General features: G+C 42.5%; 1 protein-coding gene across 2 annotated transcripts; it reads left to right on the top strand.

The window, feature by feature from the left end:
* The first annotated feature begins 4,901 nt into the window (after positions 1-4,901).
* On the top strand, positions 4,902-25,955 carry boc (BOC cell adhesion associated, oncogene regulated). 2 transcript variants are annotated; one of them, XM_055230066.1, is made up of 17 exons: positions 4,902-5,180; positions 15,426-15,551; positions 15,786-16,058; positions 19,359-19,505; positions 19,934-20,077; positions 20,256-20,549; positions 21,444-21,716; positions 22,102-22,536; positions 22,617-22,685; positions 22,924-23,133; positions 23,447-23,622; positions 23,708-23,930; positions 24,013-24,198; positions 24,279-24,490; positions 24,561-24,649; positions 24,727-24,866; positions 24,975-25,955. In XM_055230066.1, exons 2-17 carry the CDS (start codon positions 15,440-15,442, stop codon positions 25,142-25,144), a joined length of 3,153 nt encoding a protein of 1,050 aa, XP_055086041.1. In that variant the 5' UTR covers positions 4,902-5,180; positions 15,426-15,439; the 3' UTR covers positions 25,145-25,955. The 2 variants fall into 2 exon arrangements, with proteins under 2 accessions (XP_055086041.1, XP_033841676.1); XM_033985785.2 differs by having other exon boundaries at positions 4,904-5,180; positions 15,424-15,551; positions 24,016-24,198.
* Positions 25,956-25,974: the final 19 nt, after the last annotated feature.

Here is a 25,974-nt window from a genome sequence, read left to right as displayed (position 1 = left end):
TTACTGCTCAGTCATAACACAGCAGCACTGATAAAAGCTGAAAGAGGAGATGAACTGCCTCTCTCCACTTAGCATTGCAGCAGTTATGTTTGAGGGTTTTGCTGAGGGCAAACAATTACGGGAAAAATTGCAAGATCAAGATCTCAAGCATCTCACGACATTGCTCTAATACACTAGATACCAGAGAGAAAACACAACACAGTAGGGGATTTTTGACTAGAATTTATGTGGCATGGAAGTTTGTCAAATAGTGCGATGATTTACAATCGAGGAATAACTCTAAACTCTAAACATGAAACTGATCTTTTAGTGAAAACGTGGCAGCTTTTGTGGTGTCTTGATTTAAGTTTTAAAGCAGATTTTGCTAAAGTTATCTTTTGAACCACTGAGGACTATAGAGACGCCGCCACAAGGGGTTACAAGATTAATTGAGCTGCCCTAAGACCATATAATCAAATGAGTTCAGTCAGAAAGGGTATTTGACATCCTAAAACTAAATGATTGATTGAGTGATTTTTTTTTTTATGTTTTTTTTTTTTTACTTTACTCAAAAATCTATTCACTGCCTAATCACTGATTTCTATATTTTGCTCAGTATTTCATTGTATTTGTTCTATTATGGGAGAATGTACAAAATATAATGCATTCACATAACACAACACATTCACACTAGCATAGGCCTCTCTCTCTTTTGAACTCTACAAATTGTGTTTTTCCCACATAAGGAAGATGAATAAATGTAAACTAAGAATGAGATGAATGGAAAGACTGAAGTTGAAGGTTTTTGGCAGATCGTCCACAGATACTCCACCAGAAAAGTTAAATAGTGCACCTTTAACTTTGCATAACAATTACTTCAGATCTGTTATATAGAAGGCTATCAGTGATGAAATGTGTACCACAGATATCTCAAAAGTGTCATCCCTTCTTTGTTACATGAACATAAAACTAAGTGGAATGAGCCTCTATAGTCTCAGTATATAATGGCTCCCTCTGTGGAAACCAACAGTTAATCAGAGTACTGCAAATTCCTGATGGTGACACACTGGTCGTACCCCGAGGTCTGACCCCACCTGAGCTCATCTGTCTCAACAACAACACAATCACAGTGGAATGAGCGGCAATAACCTTGTATTACTGCCTTTATCCCTCCAAGATCCAGCCCCCACACTGTCAGTTCACATCAGTAAGAGTGGAAAAGAACAATAAAATCTCCGGATATGAAAGAGTCTCGAGGCAACGATGCATAGAGAAGCCTCCTCCTTCAAGTGTGTGCTGGTAGACTTTAAAGGAAGACAGCTAAAATGAAAATATAGACCTATAAATCTCTGCACCTATGTTAACAAGGAATTTTGATTGAGCGTCTGATGTAAAGCCCCGGGCAGACTTCTACTTGTAGAAACTTTTTCAAGACTTGTTTAGCAATAGCGAGTGGTGCAAAGAGTACTGAAACTTTGTAAAGTAAAGTTACATGGCTAAATATGTACTTAATTACAAGTACAGCTGCCAAATTCGTACTTCAGTAAATAGTTACTTTTTAACACAATTTTTGTAGTATCCTTTGAGCTTTGGACACTCAGAGCAGGCGACGCAATGCTGTTAAGTGTATTTGTTGGCATAAAAAGGAGCAGAGACAGCAGTGAGACAACCATGCATTGGGCAATTTGTGACTTGTACGGTGCCCATTTTAACTGTAGCTAATTACAGTTACATGTCTAGAATTATACTCACAAGTACATGTTTAAAAAGTACTCAAAAGTACAATTACACATAAGAATCTACTTAATTACATTAACTTGAGTATTTATAATTAGTTACTTTTCACCTCCTGCTTGCCTGTTAGTAAATCTATGATAATGCAAAGGTCACACATTGGTGAGTTGAGGTACTTTGTGTTTTTTGTAAGGAATGCAAGGCTGTTTTTGTAACTCCATTTGTTGCACACTCCCCACTGGATCAACCATTAATCAAAGTCCAAGAAGCTCCAGTTCAGAGGTCGTAAAAGACCATCATTCAAAACGCTATCAAGATATTTTCCCATGTGCTTTTTCTGTCATTTTTTTCCAAATGAGGAGCGAAGTCGCCTACAAAAACAGATGGATTTTTTAGTCTTAAGTTTTAGATCAGGCCGCTCTGACAGATGCTCTGCAATTTCTCAGCCTGTGTGAGTTTATTTTTAGGCACATAAGCTAAGAAAACTGCATGGACTTGAAGTGTACTTTTGACTTTCCCTCCTATAATGGTTGTTTTATCATTTATTCTAGTTAAGTGTTGTTGTTTTGAGTCAAGGGGACCCTATAGGATAGACCCATCCTGGTACAGAGACACCTGTTGTTTGAATGTGTGAGTTTGTGTTAAGACTTGAACCGTGACTGAGGTTGTTTTTGCAGCGGGCAGCAGCACATTGTTTCTCTCAGTGCTGTTGAACCTTGAAACTCAGATCAGATCACTTGCTGTTTTCATCTATACGCTACAGTATTTTGCAAAACTTACCAGTTAACATTTTATGTGCAATTGAGATTTTTAGGGTCAGGTTGGTTTCGAATAGAACTGGGTGTTATGATAATAAAATTGAATGGTGATGATATGGTTTTGGTGAATCATAATTCAGTGTGTTTCTCTATTCTCTGTACTCAAACACAGACTCTTTTCCCACTCATCATCATATTGGTCAACCTCTGAAGTGACTGACAGCTGGATTTAACCAATTATAGTGAATTGTGATCTCAGAGTTAAAGAAGATGACCCTAGTTATCTCTTAAAAGGCAATATTGTTAAGACACTAAGCGTAGCAGTTGAAAGTATATGAATTGTGATAAAATCAAAGTTGTGAGCTGGTTCTGAGAAAACTTTGATGTATTTTTTTTTTTTTTGGCATATCGCGCATCATACTTGCAAATTCATATCAAAATGCCTATAATGTTGCACCTCAGTCTTATGTAAGCACTGATATTTACTAGTGCTAGTGCAGGATGTCTGTTTTGTTTTTTTTCTTCTCCTGGGCAGAAATAGAGAGGTGTTGAAGTGGTCAAGGCCGGCGCTCATGTATTGGAATTTGACTCCTGGTATGAATGACCTCTGTTTCATGGCAGCCCCCTTTAGATCTGTGTCCTTGTTGCATTGTTCTTCTCTGCACATTCCAGACACATCAGACGAAGACAAGCAACTAAATATTTTGAGGTAGAGCAACATTCATATAACTTAATGAGTGTAAATATGAAACACTTGAATAACAATAGGTTAAAGTGATAGGCCTACAAAAAAAGAAAAAAGAACTAATAAAGAGATCACAGTGTTCATCAATATTTCCTGCTCAGAGATTTTTTTTAAATTTTTTTTTTAATGTTAAACTAAAGTTGTACACTAAAAGTATAAGCGTGTGAGTGTGTATGTGATCCTTTCTGTTTCGTGGCAGTGAGGAAGTGACACAGCTGCTAAGGTCAGCGGGATTCAGAGCGACCGCAAGAGAGAGGGTCGTTGTCATGACACCAGGGCTCAAAGCATCTACGACAGGGGCAGAACTGAGCCAGAATCACCTCATACTGGTCCATACACAGGACATGACACCTGACAGTAGACTAAAACTCACCCGGTGCTCTCAGTTTACGAAGTTGGGCTTTTTGTTGGTGAAACGCACAAATCACGCCACATGACCACACTAAAGTGACACCACCAACGCAGCTTCCCACTCTCCATTACATTCATAACAGCATTTATAATCATCTACATGACAATCTGTGTAGCTCTATAGTGCGACTCAGGGGTGACAGGGGTTAGCACTGAAGGGAAGCAATGCATGCTGGGATTGCGGCCTGCTGAGAGAGTGGCATTCTGGGAGGCAGTGTCCTGTGGGCAGGGCCTCTAGGGGGATGCAGTATGGTTAATAGGCCTTTCATGGTCAGCCTACAAAGCCTTTTGTCCCAGGCTAATTCATCCTGCCCAGCATGGAGAGAGCAGAGGGGGAGGGGTGTTGTGGAGGGGCTAGGGAGTCCCCAGATTCTCGGCTCTGGTGGAGTGTAGGGTGGCACCAGTGTGTTGGAGCCGCATCTTAACACTGCCCCAATTGGCAGAGGTGCTGGCAAACTGAACCACAACACTGGAAACCACCCAACTGCAATCAAGAGGCATCCCGCTGTGCGTAGAGAACATGTGACGTGTTCAGTGTGGGAGCCAGGTATGTGACTGTGGCTGGGAAAAGCAATTAGGAGCGAATGCAGAGCCCAATGTGAACAAGTGCAACAGGTGGGATGGAATAGTGAGGCTGTCTCTATAAGCCCTCAGGTGCACTGCATCATGGGAGTTCTGGCTCCAGAGATGTTGCCTGTTTCCCACCAACTGAACCCCATATCGAAGCCTGTGTTCTCTCACAATAATCAGTTATTAATGGAGTGGACAGAAACGACCCCCCCTTACATTCAGACTGTGCTGATTGAAGTGGAGAACAGGACTCCTCAGGGCACTGTGATCACTGTGGTATGAGACGGTGTGTGTGTGTGCCCATAGTGTGTGCGTGTGTCCATAGCGTGTGTATGTGTGTTGCCCTGTCCTGACTGGGCTGACTGGGCCTGTCCACAAAAACATAACACACAGCAGTCCACAGCTGCACTGGACCTGCAGGCCTCAGTGAACGGGGGTCAATACAAACTGTGAGGACCAACGCATACCAAATCAGGGAGAACAGGCAAGGGGGAGGGGCGAGATTCCCAGATCCCAGATCCGTATTTGTGTATAAGTTTTTGGGGTGTTGTAGTTATCGTGCGTAAATGCGTAAAAGGTAGCGTTCAAGGTCTGCTTTACGCACTGTCATTGGAAAGTGTTGAGAGGCAGTGAGAAGGGGTCTGGAGAAACTGCAGCGCTGTACCCTTCTCTGGGATTTTGGGAGCCAGTCCCTATTGTTCAGATCCCTCCTCCTGCTTGGGAAGTGGGAGGACCCGCAAAGGCGTCGCAAAAGGGAGAATTGTTTGAGAGCTCAGTCATCCAAAAACGGCCTTTCAATGTGAGAACTTGGGGAGCCGAAGAAAATGTCGGTGGCATCGCAGTAAATTACTAAAGCAGCAACGCTTTAGATGGTAAAAAGAAGCAAACTAATCTTACTTTGGGAACTAAACGCGACGGAAGACACTCGGAGTGAAGATCGTTTGGGGAAAATCGAGGTGTGAGCACCAAGTAGAGCGGTTTTGGTAAGTTTTCTGCCTTCATGCGGTCCATGTTTTTGTGGGGTTACGCTGCTTACAACAGTGTAATACTTAGTTTTTGAACATTTGTAAGTTTTGCAACGCAATCCTATAATTTCTTATAGAAAGATATGCAATATGTGAATTAGTAAAGCGACAACCTGTCGATTTTTGCGTAAAACCTCGGATTTGTCAGCGCTATCAATTTAGATAGCAACAGTTGTTTTTCCATGTTATATCAAACTGGTGGACAGATCTGTTGGATTTGCACATCTGTGTAACCTGGTGGGATTCTTTAGGTAGCTGTTTTGTTTTTGTAAGCACATTTTGCTACATTTCTTTCCGGACGACTTTGCGCAGGACTTAGCTTGTTGTTGATTGGGTGCGCGTCGCATCCATAGTTATCCAAGTTTTTCTTTAACTTCAGTCATGATCTTCATAACATGACATCGGTATACATGTTTGAAATGGTCGTTAAGTGTCAATAGTGTTGCACTTAGATGCTCAAATGTATTTTAGGGCATCTTTTAGAGTTGCATCTTGCAGGCCGCAGCCTATGGTGGCTGCCATAGGTTAACAGAAAACAGACACAGGGGGCTCTGCCAGATTTACCTCCGATGTTATCACTGGCATCTGTGGAGCTGCAGGACCACTTATGAGGGTTGCATACAAATTTATTTTGTGAGTTAGAGTGTGTGGTGGTCTGTCAGCTTATCTTTATTCATTGTTTGAGTCATGATTAAGCGCTGAGAGTAAAATGCAAAAGTTTGTTCTGGCCAAATCAGCAGACTATGCCCCTTTCACAGACTTTGTAATGTTAAATGTTATACGTGTGTAATAACATTCACAGTACATTTGTTCCATGTTACCTAATTACTGCCCCTCTATAAGTTGACAGGTCTGCTGGCATCTGCCCCCACTCCATGTCTCTCGTCATATCACCCTGTATTCACTTGTGATTTAATGAGAAAATGTTTGTCTTAATCCTCTGAGCTGCTAATGAGTGTTGGCCAGAGTGTCAGTCACCGCGGGGGCCCAGGTTGAAAGACACAAGAGGGGGACACATCCACACAGGACGGGCCTGTAGGAACAGCCGCAGGGGCTCAAGTTACCAACCCCAGGTGCCGTTGTGTTATTTGGATTGCATTTAGCCTGTAATGTCTTGTATGGACAGAACCAGAGCAATTCAATGACTGACAAGCCATTGGACAAGAGTGCTCAATTGTTGGGCTGAATCAGTGTCACTTGGATCAAAAGTCGAAATGAATGACCCGGCCTCCTCCAATTAGGCTCACGGCTTATGAGAGAATTAATTGGTCTCAGTACAAAAACTAAGGAGAATGCTCTTGTTGTCTAGTGGATGGAGCAGTGTGTTGTTGTTGATCATCTTTGGCAGTCGGGTGGATCAAAGTTGAACTAATTGATTGCAGTTTGATTATCTGGCAATTTCTCACACTGCTCTAGCTTTTATGGTCGCTTATTAGAGAGACTGGAAAAACATATTTAGTGGAACAGAGGAGGACTGCACGCTACAAACCACTTCACAAGATGACAGCTTATTTATGGCTAGAACAATAGGGCAAGACTGCAGAGGAATGGGTTAGAAATAGATACACATCAACACTTGGATATTCAAAAACTTTGTTGTGAGGTTAGTAAATTAATTAGGTTATTACATATTGTGTATACTACTATCAAAGTTGTGTTTTTGGTCTTAGGAAGAGCACACTTGTGACATGCTCTGGCAGCTCTAGTTTGATCTTTTAGTTTCAGTAAAGAAAACTCTTCAAGTGATTTGAAATTTTGTTAGATGCACTTGGGTTCCAGGCCAAAACAGACTTGTAGCTTCACAACATGTTTCCAGTTTTCCACTACTCCACCAATGGCCTGCGGTTGTGTTCGGGCCTATAGGAGCTGAGGATGCTGTTATTTAGCTTTTACTGAAAAATTGCTGTGGATTTAGGTTTACTGCCAACAGCAATACAGCGCCTCTGTCATTTCTTCATTGAAATGTTTCTCTGACGTCTTGAAGAGGGCTGTCAGGACACTATAGGAATAGGATTAAACTTGTTTGACTCATGCATGGTATGTTTTTACACGTAGTTGTAAATCAAAGATGGGTTTTAGTATGCGTTTTACAAACTGTTATTACACACTGTTGCTCCTCTCCTTCTGTTTGAATGTTGTGTTTGGGAGTGTAAGTTCCTAAGTTTTGACTGCATTGTTGGAAGGCTGCATTGTTATTACAGAGGGTGTAACATTGGTGTTAATTGACAAAGGAGAAAAAATCCTTCCTGAGGGCATACTTTCATCTGTTTGACAGTGGGTACACTCATGCAGTCATAACAGCCCGCAGGCACAATCTGTGTGCTGAGGTTTTTGTGTGAGTGCGGAGGTGAAAGCTTCTGTCCTAAAGTGGATTTGGTGTTTGCATAGGAATGTGTTGCTTGTTACTCATTTTCACCTTGGCCGCTTTGGAACGAAATGGGCAGGTTAATTTAATAAAGTATCAAGGAACGCAGTCAGGACCAAATAAGGCAGCCAATTCCCGAACCTTATTGGCTTGTTGACATACGGTGCATTAGTCCGTCAGCTCTGACAGATTGGGGGCTTGTGTTCGGGTTGCTTGCCCCCAGGAGAGCTCCTGTGTCCAGTTGGACTTGGCTAACCACAGAGGGACACCTGGACCGGCAGGTGGCCCCACTCCAGGCTCCTCCCTTGGGGCCACATACCTCCGCTGTCCCTGATCCTCCCTGTCAGCTCTGGACCGCAGAGAAAGCCAAGAATGCAAGGTGAAAAAGGGGAAAGTTCTAACAGTGAGTTGGAGAGGCTAATTAAACTGGATAGGTCCAAACGGAGTCAGATTATCAAGACATAGATGGACACAAAACAGATCTGAGATCTGAGAAAGGGCAAGACACAATGCTTCTGATTGTTGAGTCAAGAGCAAGTTTTATCATGCAAAACTATTACATCAGGTTTATCAATACTACTTTACGAAGAGCCCCAGTCTGTTCATGAGTTTCAACTTATTGTTTATAGGTGACATTATGAGGACATTTGACAAAATGTGTTTTGAATTGGAAATTGCATCAGTGCTAATTTTTCATCACTTTCCCATGAATATTTGCCTCATAAAAACACAGTTCCCAGTATCTGACTCAACAAGCTAATATGGATTACCCAAGCTCTTTAGATGAAGTCAAGTTGATTAGTTCTACCACTTAAAGTATAAGTTAAACCCCTCCTGATTGGATAATGCGGGTCTATACAGACACACTTTCCTTTCACACATACTCGCAAACACAAACATGCACGTTGTATTGCCAGCTCTAGTGCGTCTTGTGCGCGTGTTGTTAGATCATTGATCAACTCCAGACGAGGATAAGAGGGCGAGTGTGTGTGTAGCAGACAAATAGTCCTGTGTGCAAAGCAGATATTTGGACAAAGATTAGGGGGTGTTATTACGAGCCAAAAGCAACCCAGACGCTCTTAATAGATCATTCACACACACTTGCAAGATTGAAGTATTGACAAGGGACTGTTCAATGTAGGCCCTTGTTTTTTTACTATCTTTCTTAGCTAGTAGTTTCTCAAACAAAATTGGGACAACATTTAATGGGTTAACAAGTTCACTACTCAACTTTAATATCATGTTAAGTTGATACAGGTGAGAGGTGTGGAAAAAGAACAAACAATTGGCTTGAAATTCAAATTATTGGAGTTGCTATAAGTTTATGTATCATGCTTGGGTTCAGCTAGAAAGTCTTTTGGATGAACTATGTGAAGTTTATCCTTGGCATTGTTAAATCCCACCAATGTTTTGAATTAAAAACAAAAGCTCAGCAGTGCTATTGAAAATGTCAAGTTTGTCTTTTAAAGCTTTTACTGATTTAAAGCATGGCCCCAGAGAGCAAAAACTCATCATTGAAAAATGTGGAACTGGCAGGAGAAGACATGATTCAACAGAATAAATCACTGGGCACCAGATTAGTTAGTTAGTGGGCCCCTGGGGTTATCAGAGCTGGAATTTTCCATTGAAGGTGCAACTCTTCTTTCTCTCTCTCCCATCCCAAAAAGCAAATGCATTTATTTACTGATATTTTGTCTGAGTTCTCTCCCCAGGACAGGGCACATCCTCTGACTGACAGGACAAATGGCAGGGCCTGGTTTACGCGTCTCTTACCCCCCCCCCCCCCCCCCCCCCCCCCACACACACACACACACAGCACACACACACTAATCCAGTCTCTGAAACTGAGAGCTCCCTTTGAAACCAGCCTTCTTCCAGCTGTTTCTCCTCTTAAGAAACTCCTTCAGCCCTTTCACTTTATAACCATGGCCGGTTGCTCCACACCCCGTATATACGATTAGCCCAACTTTTTCTTATCTGTTTTTCCAATAACTCTTTACTGCGTTTCTCCATACTCTCATTTCTGCATAATCTCAACATTCCCTATACAGCTTTTCAGCTGTCTGTTTTTCATATGATATTTCACTTTCCTTCCTTCCTTCATCCCCCACTGAGAACTGTAGAGGCAGGCACCGTTTTTCTCTCTCTCGCTCCTGGTTCCTGTTGAATAATGGGGAGAAATTGCTCTTGATTTATAATTGGTTCCATTCAATCTGATGCATGAGCTGCCAAAAGAGTTAGGGGCCCCATTTCACCCCCTTTGCACCCCCTTCCTCACCCCTATGATTCCGAAGAGAACACACAAGCTGACTGTATGTACAGCTATGAAAGTGTACAGCATTGTGGCGAGTTCATCTCAGAGCTGGGTATATTAAGTGGTAGCCAGTTTGTGAGTGGAAAAACTTCCCGGGATCTGGGTATTTCTTTTCCTTTGTGAGTATACTCTTACCATATAATCGACTTGTGTGATTGCTTACTTATGTGTTGTCCAATGTGTGAGTTGTTGTGTGTGTCGCTGGGAGAAACAACAGAGGCAGAGGAAGAATGGTTGTGGTTAAATGAAATATGGCATTGCCTGGGTTTGCGAGGAGCACTGTGAAATCTGGTGTATTAGTAAGTGGTGAATGGGAATGATTATGGCCCTGTGTGAGGTAATGCACACCAACTATAGGAACACTTTTAAGTTAAGGCTAGTTTTTAAACGTTAACACTATGATCTTCTAGAGCTCAGTTGTGATTTGTCATGTGAACATAAATGTCATGGGCAGGGAGGGATGTAGGGATCAGGCTGCAGTCAATGATTATTTTTCCAATCAGTGAATCTGGAGTTTACATTTTTGATTAATTAGATGTTAGATCTCAAAAGGCCTGTGAATATGAGACCTTTAATAAATTGGTCCCACATATATTCTATAGTCTGCTATATTTACACTATATTTACTCATTTTCTGTATCATTTAGATTTTTAAGTACTGGTCATAAAACGTTTTCTTTCTGCGCACAGACTGCACTTGTTTGAAAAAGGTTGAAATATGGTGACTGAAAGCTTTAAGACAGAGATTACTCACTAATTATGTGTACTATTGATGAAAATAAGTAATTGTTTTTATTTTTTCTTTCTTGATCTTTGCCTTCACCTTCTTTTTAACATATCCCCTTTTTGGGTTGTTTTTGTTGTGAGGCTCTATTCATTTGTCCCAAAGTAATGCATATTGTAAGCCAGTATTAGAAATTGAAGAAAGAAAGAAATGATCAACCAAACTATATCATTTGATACAGGCTTTCCTACGGTCAAAGTGATTGAACTTAGTTACCAAATGTTCGCCACACAGTGCTAGTTGATCTCTTATGGTAGAGACAGGCTACTTTCGCCTCCTGTTCTTCACCCACTATATTTTATAATGCAATATTTAAAATGTGCCATAGTAATAGCAAGTTTAGCAAGGACTAAACAGGACCCAAACAGTCTAATGTGAGATCAAATAAAGAAAATGTAGCTATAATAAAGCATTGTACATTTAAAGTCACTACACATAAAAAATTGCACTTTAATGTGTATTTCAAAGCATATTCCACATTCCCATTCTCCTCTGTGGACACTTAAATCTTTACCATCCATGATGATAAGGTCTGTTTTGGGATGCCCCCCATTCCCATGGCCCCGCTGGGCACAGTGGCACCTCACCACAGCCAGAGGAATGCCTGTGGGTGTGTTCATCACTGCACAGTAATTAGCTGTCTGTGGTTAATTCATCTTCGTTATCTAAACTATGCAAATGCAGCATTTAATTGATTAAAAATGCCCCTGTTCCATTGCAGGCCTGTCCCAATCCTTGTCCTTAATCCCTGAGACGCTCTGTTGCTCGTTAGCGTTGGAATGGAGGGTAGAGAAGGGGGCTTTGCTGGCATATAGCTCATTAATACTCTGTGAAGCGTGTGTATTATGGAAAGGGGGGGTGGGGGACTTGTTAGCCGCTTTTGATGTGTAATTTTATGGCATGAGAACGAGTGATGTCTGGAGAAGAGGATTTGGACCCCCCTCTCAATCCACCTGTTGGGCAGTGTGTGGATGCCAACATGGGTCTCTCTCAAAGCTTTGTCCAAAAAGCTGGTCTCAGAGATCGAGGAGAGGAAGCCAGGGTCTGATTTATTTCCTGCCAAGGCTTTTATTCGGGGAAGTACAACACAGATGGATCTCCACTTGAATTTTCTTTATACATTTGATCCCAGTTGAGCCAGATTCACTTGACTCAAAAACATTAACTCTGTTTCTTTACATTACCGTGCATGCCCTGTCAAAAAGAGGGTTGATTGCAGTACATTGCAAATATCAAGCCAAACATTCGGAGGTTAAAAGACAGTTGTACGCTTTGAAAACATAGATGAGGCTAAAGTATTGGATCTGCGTTTGATTGTAAAATATTCTTCATTGAAAATGAAAACCCTTGGTATTTTTCTGTAAAACTAATGTAGTGGTATGGATGAATCTTTAAACTAGTATTTTACTTTTATTTGCCTTTTTTAAACCTGTTTATATATATATATATATATATATATATATATATATATATATATATATATATATATATATATATATATATATATATATATATATATATATATATATATAAACATCTGTAGAGGGCAGTCAAACTGTAGTATGTCCTAAAAGAACCAAGTTGTTATGCTCTTACTGTTAGAAATATATTTATCATTGTAATGTTTTATCACACACAGATTTTGAGGAAAGACATGACATTTGGTAGTGTAGCGTAAGACTCTTAGGTTGCAGATGTCAATAATATTTACATGATCACGTTTGGTGCTTATAGCCGTTTGCGTCAGCACTCTCCCCTCAGCACAAGTCTACAGTCAAGGCCTGAGTTGCATGAAGAGACAAAGTGAGAGGAGAATATGGGCATTGAGTGTGTTACTCTAAAACACTCCCTCTCATTGACTCTGCCCTACTCTCTCTTCCTGCTCGCCTGCCAGTTGACATCCTCACTATTAACCACTAACACTACTACTATTGCATTGGCTTCGTAAACCCCCATCAATTTGAGTAGTGCCCCCCAATGCACTTTTGGTCAATGAGCCCCCCCCCCACTTTTGGTCATTGAACGGGGGCCCGTCATCAGCTCTTCCTCGGACCCTTCAGAGTAGTGTCTCCCCTTTCTCCGAGGGTCCGCGGGGTCTTTGTCCGTGCGCCGGCTCACTGCTTTACAATGACTCTCCACTCTATTAAGGTGCGTTCTGCCTGTTAGTGTCGCTAGGGGCAACCAGCCTCCCGCATGGCAGCTATGCGGAGTGGCATTGTGGGCCCGTGGGCTTGAGCGGGGCAGTTGAACCCCCGGCACTCCTCACACTTGACACCGCATGTGTTTATCTAAAGGGGGGGCTTTACGGTGTTTGGAGAAGCTCGAAGAAGTAGTAGTAGGAGGAGGGGTGTAAAAAGACGTAAAACTGGGGGAGGGTGGGAGTGGGGTTGTGGAGGCGATAAATATTCAACAGCACCTCAGAAGGAGTTAGTGCTCAGCATAGTCTCCTCCCTCCTCTGTGTCCTCTCCATGCCAGAAAACAGATGGAATGTGAGCGCACTGGGAGGAGGCTCCAGTCTGGTTTTATCCAATTAGCAGGGTTGTCAAAATGAATTTATCTACGCAGGCACCACTACAATGGAACCGGCAGTGGCCCAGGAGATATGGGGCCCTGGTATCTTTACTTTACACGCTCACAATGAACTTCTGTCGAGTGACTCCCCCACATCAACATACAAGGCCCTCACATACCTACAGTCATGATGCATGCCTGCATTTTCAAACGGCAGTTTGTGTCCTTCACATGTCTTCTCAGTTCAGTAATAGGCCCTTTAGTTGTCCAAAGTTCATTAGTATTAATACTTTTAAAACCTGTTTATATGATTATCATAGCAAAAGATAACTTTACATTTTATAACAGCACATGTTTTTACTATGCTGTGCTTGGTTCTCATTGCTTAGGCCAAGCACATTCCTGGTTTATAATTTAGTGGAGCTGTCTGTCTGGGTGCTCTGGTTTTTATCAGTCTCGCTGATGCGTAGGAGCCTCTTCTCTTTCTGTCTGTGACCTTTGTGAGAAGGATGGATGGAAAAAGTTGGAGATAGATGTCAGTGCAGTGTTTTCATCTTGATGCAGAGCATCCGCTAAGCAAACATAGGACCCAGCTGACTAATGAATCAGACGGCCTCTGAGGAGTGGGCTGTTTTTAGGCACCGAGGATATATGACCGCCTTTTGTGCATGTAAAGTAAAAATATACTCGCTTAGCTTCAGTAACTACACTAGTGTTAATTCTGAACAGAACATATTACATGTTCATAAACTGGATGTGCTGGAAGTAGCTTGCCCTGTTGTCGATCCAATTGGCACAGAGATTGATGTGGTTTATGGTTTGTGACCCTGCACTGTCGGGACAGGTGCTTAATACAGATGTATGGGCTCTTATGAGCAGTTGTCCTGGGCTGTGTCCATAAAACAAGCTGCCACAGAAGCCACAGGCCTTCAGCCATGTACACCCCTGATCCCACAGTAGCTCTCCATATTTGTTTACTAAAGCGTCCCTTTAGTAATACAGCACTTCAGTAGACCTGTGAGGTCTACCAGCATGTGCGGTAGACATTATTAGTCATTAGTTACCCAAAGACAAACAATGGCTACAGCAAATATGTGCAGGTTGTCAGTGCTCTGCTTGATAATCCACAGGTTCTGCTCTGTGTGTCATGAGACATTTACAGATGTTTACTCATTAGTTACATGCAGTTAACTTCTTTCAATGGTACAGTGTTCTGCCGTGTGGCAGTTGGCAGAGTACATTGCAGTTTTCCACAACTCGGCTGCTTTGCTCATTTTCATTTAACTTGCCAAGTAGCCAAACATTTTAACTGGGGCCATTGGAAGATGCAGGGGAATTGTCAGACTTTCCATTCAGTTCTGCTTTAACCTCAGTTTCTGTGTTGTAAAATATGTAAATGACTGTGTTTGAATATAGGCTGCCTTATACATCCTCTAGTCCAGACAAACATCTATGTGACAGATTACTTGAGGTAATTGGGCAGTATGTAGAATGTATGTATGTTAGTGAGGCAGAGGAGAAAAGAGATTCAGTTTTGTAGGACCACCCTCCTCATCCTGACGGGAAGTTGTTAGTTTAACCTGACAGGAAAGAATTCGGGAAACTTGGCAGCAAGCGACAAGGGAAAGCGAAAAAGCTCCCTGTTCTGCATTAACTGTTAATAGACTCACCATTAGCATCACCTTCTTCATTTGCCTCTGATACATACAGCTCTGAGGCATAAAAGAAGTGTCCTCTTTGCTACCCCACACCCTCTCTCTGTGATATATATTTCTCTGGGCCCCCACTTCATGGCCTGCCTCTCATTAGCTGCTCTTTGTCCCATGCCCTGAATGCAGCCTGTGTGTTTTTACCTCCCCCTGCCTCCTCCTGGCAGACCCTCTACCTGTATCGGTTACACCTGAGTGAGAGGTGCAGGGCTTGGGTTACATGCAGCAGAATGAGGGTGCCCCTTTGATAAGCCCGAGTGGGATGGGTGCAGGGCTGGGTGCGGGTGCTGGGCTGGGGTCAGCTATGAGATGGGGGCTAACGGAGAAGAAAGACTTTATTTGTGCTTAGTGAGGGTAGTGCACCCTGTTAAGCCTAGTATGGTCTGATTTTCCTTAAAAGGTGCTTGTTTGTTTTGTGTAGTCAAGTAAAATGTATGTACCCTACAAACAAATAATGTGTGTTTTCAAAATTTAGCATTCAAACTTTTTCTAACTATTCCACATGTTTTTTTTTCAGAGCCAGTGCATGGAAGATGTCTGGAAAGCGAGGTTGGACTCCATGGATGAGAAAGAAAAAGGCTCCAGTGTTGTGTGCTCTGGGCGCTGTGCTTCTGTGTTGCTTGCAGAACAGTGCATCTCTCCCTGGTACGTTCTTCATTCACCCAATTTATGTCAATCAGAATCTTATCACTTGGTTTTGGACTGATTGATTTTATACTTGGACTTTTACTTGTTCACACATCAGCAATAAGGGTTCAGAATTTTTTTTTTTGTATTTATTAGTTATATGCTGCTGAGGTAAACAAAATCATAAAAGACATTTATGGGTAATTATTAGTTTATACAGTAAAGCTGATTCACTGTAATTGTTTCCATCAGATGAGGTGCCTGTGTTCACGGAGGAGCCTCTGTCTGTGGTGCAGAAGTTGGGGGGCAGCGTGAGCCTGCGCTGCAGTGTGAAGCCCACCTCGGCCAACATCAGCTGGAGGCTGAATGGAGTGGAGGTGGGACAGGGCGATCTGGGGGTGGTCCTGGGACCCAGCAGCCTCTTCATCCCGACTCTCAACAACACAACCCTGGGCAGATATCAGTGTGTGGCCAACACGGCTGCTGGAGCTCTGGCTAGTGTCCCTGCAAACGTCACCGCTGCCAGTGAGTAGCGGCCCACACAAAGCCATCACAAATAAACATGTACACACTGGGCTCACTTTGTCAGAGCATCAGTGACTTAATGCTCCAAGAGTAAACCAAAAACAGAGAGCGCTGCTATTTATTTGCTTAAATTTCTGAACAAATACAAAGCTATAAACAGTGTACTTTTCCGCTGCCTCACTCAGGCCTTGCCAGTCTGAGCCTCACAGGTTTTCATTCAGTTTTGGAGGAATGATGATTAATGCCCTGAAAATATCCAGTGCACTATGACCCAAACAGCTGTGTACATACAGAGTGACATTGTCCTAATGAAGTTGGGAGTGAATTATTCTTTTCCCATTTCTCGTCTGAAGAGCTGTGCAGTTTTGAGTGCATGCTGTTACATTTGATATGCATCATGGGACAGAGAGGGGGCCTGAAGTTGTGTAACCTGAGCCACAGGAATGGAGGTAGACCCAGGGGCCGCAGCCGGTCAGAGACGGGACCCAGGCTCAGCCTGGGGCCCCGGCCGTACATGTCTCTACTCCCAACAGCTCTACATTCCTGTCTACAGGGCTTGGAACATCACAAATCATGACCCTGTAATTGAGTCATAAGTTGTCGAAAATATTAACTGTACAAAAACTCACTTTCTCTGTCTTGACTTTAGTTCTGGTGAATTTGTGATGTGTACACAAAGGCAGAAATAGGTAAAATTGATATTTCCAGTGAACAGATGAATCATGTTGAGATAACCACATGTGAAGCCAGATTTGCCTGCTCCCCCTCCCTCATTTAATTTAATAATGGCCTTGTCTTGGCCACCCTCAGACTGCCTGAGGAATTGCTCCATAGGGACTCTGTGCGTGCTTGTCTTTCCATGTGAACTTATTTGTGCACATTGCTTTTGTAATCAGGAGGCTGATCTCTTTTTTATCATAACCTAAACTCCTCTTGCTGCCACTCTCTTTGCACAATGTGACAATATGACACACGTTGCGCAAACATCTTATAATGCGGAGTCACATGTATTGACCCCCTGCAGAAACACATAAAGATGATGAATGCACTGTCTCTCTTTCGACATATTTAGCTCTGCTTTGCCAAGAAGTCCTGGTGCGGGAGGTCTGCTTAAATTTATGAAAACCATCCATCCTGCTCATTGCACAGTGGCTACACATGCACAAATACCCACACACCTGAGAATGTGGGCGGGTTTAAAGGTGTAACTAGAGGAATGCCTTTGGAGGTGGAACGTGGAGATATGGGGGTTGCTGTAGCCAGGAGCTGGTTGTAAAAACAGCCCCTGATTGATTTAGCAAATGGAGCGCCACACGATGACTCTTCCATTGCAGACTCACAGCACTTAGCCTGACATGTCCTGACTGGGAATCTCATCTCTCAGAGTAAGAGCTCAAACAGTCAGGGATGTTGTGTGTTTGTGTGTAAATGCTGCAGTCTCCAGACACAGAGGATGGTGGATGACTTAAATGAGGCTTCCCGCTGTGAAGGTGTTTGCTCAGAGCCTTGAGTAAATCACAGTGACGTCCATATCTGCAGATAACTCAGCCTTATCTAAATTTGCTTATTAGCTGATGGCTGTATGGCCCACTGTGTATGTGTATGTGCCAGTCTCAGCCTGGTCCAAAGACAACACACCAGTTATAGCACCTCTGGAAAGAATGGAGAGAGTCATGTTTGTTAAGAATAAATCAACAGAGACTGGTAGACGTTTAATTACATTCTCTGAGAAGTTTTGTTTATCTTTCATTTTGCTCTTGGACTCCTTCATGACAAATTTCTACAGTCATTCTGTTGCTATTTCCACCTTCCTTTCCAAAGTTGCCTCATTTTATTTTTCCTTCTGACTTTCATTTTTAAAATGGCGTCCTGCACAAACCCCCCGCTGAGCTTTTTCTTCCTGAAGTTTAGTCATTTCTCCCCAAACCAAACTGGATATGTTTCTATGAAACTCTATAGGACAGACCCCCCTCACCTCTGACCCTGCGGCCAGGCCGGGGGCTGCTGTGGCAGGGGTTTTAGGAGGTCAAAGGTCACCTCTGTCAGTGCTGAGCAGACTTTGTGTCTGCTGCACACAGCCCAGTAATCCCTCTCTACGTTTCCCACAAAATCTGAACCGGCTCCGGTCCCACAGTAACGTTTGGCTGGATTAATGATGCTTACTCCAATGTTACAGACACCACTTCAAACATTTAGCAGCCATTTTAAAATGCCATTTAAAGCATTTCTGAGTATATGCTTAAATATAATAGTATCAAATAATTCTTTGCTCAGGTACTGTAGTTTATAAAAAGAGGTTGAGAATAGGGCATGTTTTTGTGAGAACACACAGAATTTTTCAAATTTATTTTTTAATGCAATGATAATGCCTCACCTGACCTACTGTGTCACCTCCTGGTCTCAGGGCTGCAAGACAACAATGAAACCAATCCAGTCAGCCTATAAACAGGCTCTCAAAGTCCTGGATATGAAACCTTTTCGCCATCACCATTGTAAAGTCTTGAGCAAACATAAACTTTTAAATTGGGACAATCTAGTAAAATTTCAGGATGCTAACTTGGTCTTCAAAATTCTTCATGGCCTTGCTCCTCCTCCACTCTCTAAATTTTTTACACAGAGTGGTAGAAACACCAGAGCTGCTGCCTCAAACAATCTAGTTGTGCCTCTGAGAAAAAGCTCATTTAGCCAATCTGCTTTCTCAGTTCGAGCGGTCCAGTTTTGGAACACTGTCCCGCCTCACATCAGAAGTGTGGAGTCACTCAGGACTTTTAAAATCATGGTGAAAAAATGGTTACTTCTGAATCAAGCCTGTGATCATCAAATGTGAAATTGTGCTGCCATGTGCTGCCTGCCAGCCTCATCTGTTCTGTGTTGTCTGTAGATTTTGTCTGTCTGTATCACAGTGTTTTACTAATTGCCTACTTACCTGTACTAACTTTTAAAACATTTTACTAATTACCAAACTAACTTTTTATAATCTTGTATTTTACGTGTGGTGGCATTTTACATCTTGCCATAGGGACTGCAGTTGGAAACTAGCTGTATAGCTAATACTGGCGCATTTACAGAAATGTCGATTAATGTGCATTGTCCCTATTCAAATAAACTAATAAATAAATAAATAAATAAATGTCAGTTGTAGTTGAAGATGTGAGCTGTGGTTTCTATGTCCATAGTTGGTGACTGTTTGTGTATGTTTTGTTAGATATGATTTACACTGTGTATTAAAACGATGACAGAGGGGCCTGCTGTGTTGTACTGCTGCACTGAGACAGCGCTGACTTGTTCTGTGTTTTTCAGAGCTACGAGACTTTGAGCCTGATGACCAGCAGGAGATCGAGGTGGACGAAGGCAACACGGCAGTGATCGAATGTCATGTCCCTGAAAGCCAGCCCAAAGCTCAGGTCCGCTACAGCGTCAAACAGGAATGGCTGGAGACGTCCAAAGGTAAATCAACTCTAAACATGGCCCTTATTTATTTCTGCTAAAATTACTCTTTTTCACATTCCTCCATATTCCCAAACTGTCCTTTTAATTTACGGGAAGGCTATAATCCTCGTATCTATGCCATCATAATGCCCGTGATAAGGACAGGATCTTGACATGGGAAACATGGGAATGCAGTTGTTTGTTTGTGAAACTATTTAGTTGTAAGTTGCCTAGAAGAGAAGAAAAGCTCCAGTGGTTTTGTGGCTGGTATGCTGATGATGCCTGGAGGCTGTAGGTACTGATAAGTGCATCTTATCTCTGAGGAAATTAACTGCAATGACAGGATTCTGGCAGATCCCACAGCAAACTCTATAGCTCCCTGCAGTGGTCGCTGTGTGAATAGTGTTGATAAATGCAAATGATGTTAACAGTTCTGTATCTTGCAGGCAACTACCTCATCATGCCTTCAGGCAACCTTCAAATTGCCAACGCCACACTGGAGGACGAGGGGCCTTACAAATGTGCTGCTTATAACCCCGTCACACAGGAGGTGAAAACATCCACCTCTGCTGACCGCCTGCGCATACGACGTGAGCATCATTACTCACTTTACACTGTTAAATTAATTCATATGATAGCAATGGAATTTACTGAAGTATACATGCTAAAATAGTGTTTAATAGTCAAGTGCCTAATCAACAATGTAAAAAGACATTAAGACATGAACCTCGAATATTCTGTTAACTTTCTGATCATGTGGTGCCATAGGCTCCACATCGGAGGCTGCTCGGATCATTTACCCTCCAGACTCTCGCTCCATCATCGTGACCAAAGGCCAGCGCCTGGTGCTGGAGTGTGTGGCCAGTGGTATTCCCACTCCACAGGTCACCTGGGCCAAAGATGGACTGGACCTGCGCTCACACAACAACACACGCTTTCTGCTCAGTAACCTCCTAATAGATGCCGTCAGCGAGGACGACTCTGGGACCTACATTTGCAGAGCGGACAACGGCATCGGCTCTGCAGGCCTAGCCACCGTGCTGTACTATGTACAAGTGTTTGGTAAGGAGAGATACTATAATATCACTTCATTGGTAGTTATTATATGCACTGCAGTACATTGTAGAGTGTGTTTTAAACCACTTTTATGTATTTACAGAAAATAGTTGTGATTGAGGTTATTGGTTTAATAATTTGATGATTGTGCTGGGTGAATTGCCTGCTGAGAACTGTGTTTATGAATGGGCACTGTTGTGTTAGAAAGTACTTTGATAGACAAAGCTCTTTTTGCAGCAGGACTGGATGTGTCTAGGTTATGGATGACTGTTTTTACAGTGATTTTCAGTGTGTGTGTGTGGATATTTGTGAGAGTGAGTGGGTGTGTTGTGGGCTTGTCTCTCGCTGCAGCTGGGTCTAATTAAAGCCAGAGCTGCTGGAGCTGTAATGAGCTCTGTCTTTCCTGATTCACAAGCAGCCAACCATCAACTCCCTGCATTGGCCTCGCCTGGCTGCCTCTGCACAGAGACACACTGACACACACATCCCACTCTTTGGAAACAAATCATCTGCACGCAACTCTCAAAATGAAATAGTTTTAATAATTTATGAAGGAACATTTACGAACACCAAACATTTAGAGCTGAACATTTACAATAGTTTCTCCTTTCTGGTAATATGTTTATGTATCAAATTAGGGGTTTTAAAGTTGTCTTACTGTGCCATAGATAGATTTATTATTTAGTTATGACAAGAAAAGCTGAAAGAAATGTTTATTTCATTATCATGTAATTAATTATACAACATTGTGAGCATTATTACTACTATTACTACCACCTATCATTGCCCTCATTAGGCCCTGGTGAATATCACGTTGGTTCAGCTTTGACCGTTTTTATATATTCAAAGTTTTTGTCAGCTATAAATGATTATTTTTTTAAACCATGTTCTGCCTCACAGAACCCCCTCAGGTGATAGTGGAGCTGCAGCAGCAGGAGGTGGTGCTTGGGGAGGTGGTGCGTATCACGTGTCAGGCCCGTGGGAAACCTGCTCCTTCTGTGATGTGGCTCCATAATGCCCAGCCCCTCTCCCCTTCTCTTCGCCATCGCCTGTCCACTCGGGCGCTCCGCATCTCCAATGTGGGACCTCAGGACACCGGCATTTACCAGTGCATGGCAGAGAATGATGTGGGCAGTGCACAGGCATCTGCACGTCTCATCACTCTAGCAACAGGTATGACGAGCTGTGACAAAACTGGGATAAGATATTTTGGTAACACTTTATAATAACCATAATCATTTAGCCATAATGAAGCATGAACCAAGACTCAATTCATAATGTTTATTAATACTGATTCAGGCTTTTTAACTACACAATTAATACTTTAACTTCTACCCCTAACCCTTTAATTAAGTAGTTACTAAGCCTGATTCTTTTTTAATGAAGTGTTTGTTCATTATGAATTAAGTATTAAGGCATAGTTAAGGTAATTAAGGTGTTGTTAAAATAAAGTGGTACCAATATTTTCACTTGAGAATGACTAAATAAAGTAGTGACCTGCCTATACGTGGTAGTTTTGTTGTATTGGTCTACAGTTGATTGATGTCTCTTGTTGTAGGGCCTTCTTCCAGGGCTAAACTGCCCTCCATGTACCGCCCCCTAAGCCCGGATAAGGTCCTGAGAGAGCAGCCGCCCATGAGAGCAGGCAGCTCGGGAGCCACCCTGCCCTTGGACTGCTCTGAACTGCCAGGACAGGTCAGTCCAGCCGAGGCCCCCATCATCTTGAGTCAGCCGCGCACTGGGAAGGCTGACTACTACGAGCTCACGTGGAGGCCCCGACATGAACGGGGTGCCCCTGTACTGGAGTATATGGTCAAATACAGGAAAGTGGGGGTGCCCTTGGGAGAGTGGACATCCAGCAGCATATCAGGCTCACTCCATAAACTGATTCTGGCCAAACTGCAGCCAGACAGTTTGTATGAAGTGGAGATGGCAGCAAAAAACTGTGCTGGTTTAGGACAACCTGCCATGATGACTTTCAGAACTGGAAAAGGTATTTTTTTTAATATACTCTGGCTGTTTGTGATCACGATTTTTGAGTCATTATATAAATAGTTATTTTTCTGGTTTCAGGCCGTAAAGGCATAGGAAGCCCAATTGATCCACCCAAAACTCCTGCTGTTCCTTCGCCAAGCCTTTCTCGTAAGCAATCTTCAAAACCAGCCCTGCTATACAAGTATACTAACCCCAAAATAACCATAAGTAGATGTTTTTCTGCCACATAGATAGGCTTCTAACACTCCTTTTGACTAACATGTTATTTCTCCCATTTTCTCTATTGTCACTGAAGGATGATCTTTCCGTAAGTGCACTCTGTTAAGTGGATTACGGTAAAAGTTGTTTCTGTCCATTTAGTGACACCTTTGTTTTGAACCCGCAGCTCCCGAGGCTCCAGACAAGCCCACAGTCTCCACAGCAACAGAGACTTCGGCCTACGTCACTTGGATCCCGCGTGGCAACCGAGGGTTCCCCATCCAGTCATTTAGGGTGGAGTACAAGAAGGTGAGGAAGGCTGGAGAAGACTGGGTCACGGCAGTGGAAAACATCCCTCCTTCACGCCTCTCTGTGGAGATTACTGATCTGGAGAAAGGTCAGTTACCAAACTTCTTTTTATATCAATTCTCAGTGTTTCCTTTAATTCAGATGGGTTAGGGTGGAAGGGTTAAGTAGCATGTAATTACAACATCGATATCCTGCTTATTTACATTCCCATTGCCCAAAAATTAATCTACAAAATGAGTGCTGCACTCATTGTTTAATTATAGCCATCAATCTTAAGCCATAACTAAACTGCAATCAACAATGCATTTCTTTTGAAAGTGATCAGAAAGCAAACATAGCCAGCCAACAACAATGTAATAAAGTCTTAATTTTGTTGTAATAATGGTTGTGTCTGTCTTTAGGGACGTCTTACAAGTTTCGGGTTGTGGCCGTGAATGTGATTGGCTCCAGCCCACCCAGCGCCCCGTCCAAAGCCTACACAGTGGTTGGTGGAAGAACTCACGAACGCCCTGTTGTGGGACCTTACATCACTTACAATGAAGCCATCAATGAGACCACGATCATCCTCAAATGGACTGTAAGCCACCGACAAAAACAATACAGTAACTTACTGTCTGCCATGTTGCTTTTTATTACAACATATGATTTATGCGCTTCTGCAGTACACACCAGTAAACAACACACCCATTTATGGCTTCTACATCCACTACCGGCCGACTGACAGCGACAACGACAGTGACTATAAGAAAGATGTGGTTGAGGGAGATAGATACTGGCACTCCATCACAGACCTCCAGCCTGAAACTTCATACGACATCAAAATGCAGAGTTTTAATGAGAAGGGGGAGAGCGAATTTGGAAATGTAGTCATTATGGAAACCAAAGGTGAGTGGTCTAATGTTTTTGAATTTTACATTTTTACCATGTTTTTTTAAGCTCATAAACTAACACATTTTCTTCTTTTTAGCAGCTATGCAGAATGCCCCGAGCACCACTCCATTAGAGGTTCCATTTCACCCAGAGAGATATCCGAATGTGCCACGGCCTGGAGACTTGCCGTATCTTACCTTAGTCTTCATCGTCCTGGGAGCCTTTGTTTTCATCATTGTTGCGTTCATACCTTTCTGCCTTTGGAGGGCATGGGCCAAGCAGAGTAAGTATTTGCATTTTAAACATCATCTCAGATTTATTTGGTTGTGTTGCAGTAGTATTAACATTTGTGTTTTGTTTAAGAACAAACTGCAGACCCTAGTTTCCCTGCTTTGGCCACTCCCGTGTCCACCTGCCAGTACACCATGGTCCCCCTCCATGGCCTTGCGCTGGTGGGACAGTGCCCAATGGATGGCCACATGACTACTCCTCATGTGGTTTATCCAACAAATGAAGAGTACACCTCAAACGGAAAACCTCACCATGCCACACAGTGTCTACCGGGACTGCAGCAGGTACAACTTTAAAATGTTCCCTGACAAACTGCTTGCTCATTGGAGTGTTGTAATGACCCCTGTATTACAGGAGGGCATGGAGAGTGAGGCCGAGGGTGACACATTGTTACCACAGCCTGTTCCTAATGGACATCTGCCCGTCTATCACTGTTCTACAAGGTACACTTAATATACAATGTGTTTTATCTGTTGCTTTGTTTTGGCACATTTTTTATGACATTGTTTTCTTTCAACAGCTCCCATCCACAGCACTGCTGCCCTTCATATAACTCCGCTTTTCTGCTCCTTGATCCGTCACATCAGGCTGTAACTTCACTGGAACTAGATGATGACGGGACATTTTGTGAGGACCGTCCTGAAGACAGCCTAACTAAAAGTGAGTCATTGCTGTAAACAAAAAGCACCAGTTTGCTGTGTGCGTATCCAATGTGAAAAATAACTTTTGATTCATATGATCAGTCTGTTTTACTCTTGATCATTTCAGGAACAACCTCCTTCCCTTTACTCTCTCTAGAAGATGAAGGGGTCTTCACTAGAGCGTCATCTGTGGCCACAACACCTCAGTCCCAAGACACAAATATAAAGGACATGAGCCTCCTCCCAAATGAGGTCTCACTTCACAATGAAGGGACAGCCAGTGTAACAGATGCATAAGACTGTTCAACAAATAGATGAGAAGATATTTATTTTTGTATTGGAGTTATTTATATATTTATTATTTTGTACATAAATGTTTCATATTCTGTATATATGGATATTTTCATATTGAAAAAGTACTTTTATTCATACACTTGATTCTGAATGGACTACATTTCCTGGGGAGGATTCAGGTTCTTGTGTTATATGTGAAGTAGACCAATCAGATCTGAAATCATCCGTGTTGTGTTGAGCACTTCTGTTGTTTTAACTCGCTTCTTGTCCCATTCCTGTTTTGTTTTTGATAACTAGCTTTATGTACATCACAAATGGCCAAATTCATTCTAGAATTACAAGGGGCTTTGTGGCTGTGTGCCCTTAAAAATGTTACAAACTTACAGCAGGCCAGTCACTTTTTTTTGTGATAATGAAAGCCATTATGCATTGTTCATCATTAACAAGCTATTAACACATGTATGCAACAGAAATCATTTGTAGTGATATAAATGAACATAAATTGTATAGATATTTATTTTCTGTTTCAAGTCACTGAATGGGAGAGATTCTGGAAAATGTTTTTCACTCAGTCAATGATAAGCTCAACATTTCACTCATGCTGGTTACCAAAAGACTACCAGGTGGGGGCGCTGTGACTGCTGCATGAGTATCATTTTTGACCCTCGCAGAATGGTGCAAGTATTAGTCTTGTTAAGAGACATTTGCAATGAATATGAAGGAGATCTGAAATCGACACCCCCTTCTGAGTGGAATCCCTTTGATCAAACACGCTGGCACACTATTGCATGTAAATAAAAACATCTGAAAGTGATGTGTCTTTTGGGTGATTG

This window comes from Periophthalmus magnuspinnatus, chromosome 20, assembly GCF_009829125.3.
Source record: "Periophthalmus magnuspinnatus isolate fPerMag1 chromosome 20, fPerMag1.2.pri, whole genome shotgun sequence".
NCBI lineage: Eukaryota > Metazoa > Chordata > Actinopteri > Gobiiformes > Gobiidae > Periophthalmus > Periophthalmus magnuspinnatus.
Note: the sequence above shows the minus strand (reverse complement) of the source record. Positions and strands in the feature narration are given on the sequence as shown.

Excerpts from the sequence above, each read along its gene's own strand:
- boc (XM_055230066.1), top strand. The coding sequence starts at position 15,440 with ATGTCTGGAAAGCGAGGTTGGACTCCATGGATGAGAAAGAAAAAGGCT. Across the intron at positions 22,686-22,923 it reads TCCTTCGCCAAGCCTTTCTC|CTCCCGAGGCTCCAGACAAG; the intron begins GTAAGCAATCTT and ends TTGAACCCGCAG. Across the intron at positions 24,650-24,726 it reads GTCTATCACTGTTCTACAAG|CTCCCATCCACAGCACTGCT; the intron begins GTACACTTAATA and ends TTCTTTCAACAG.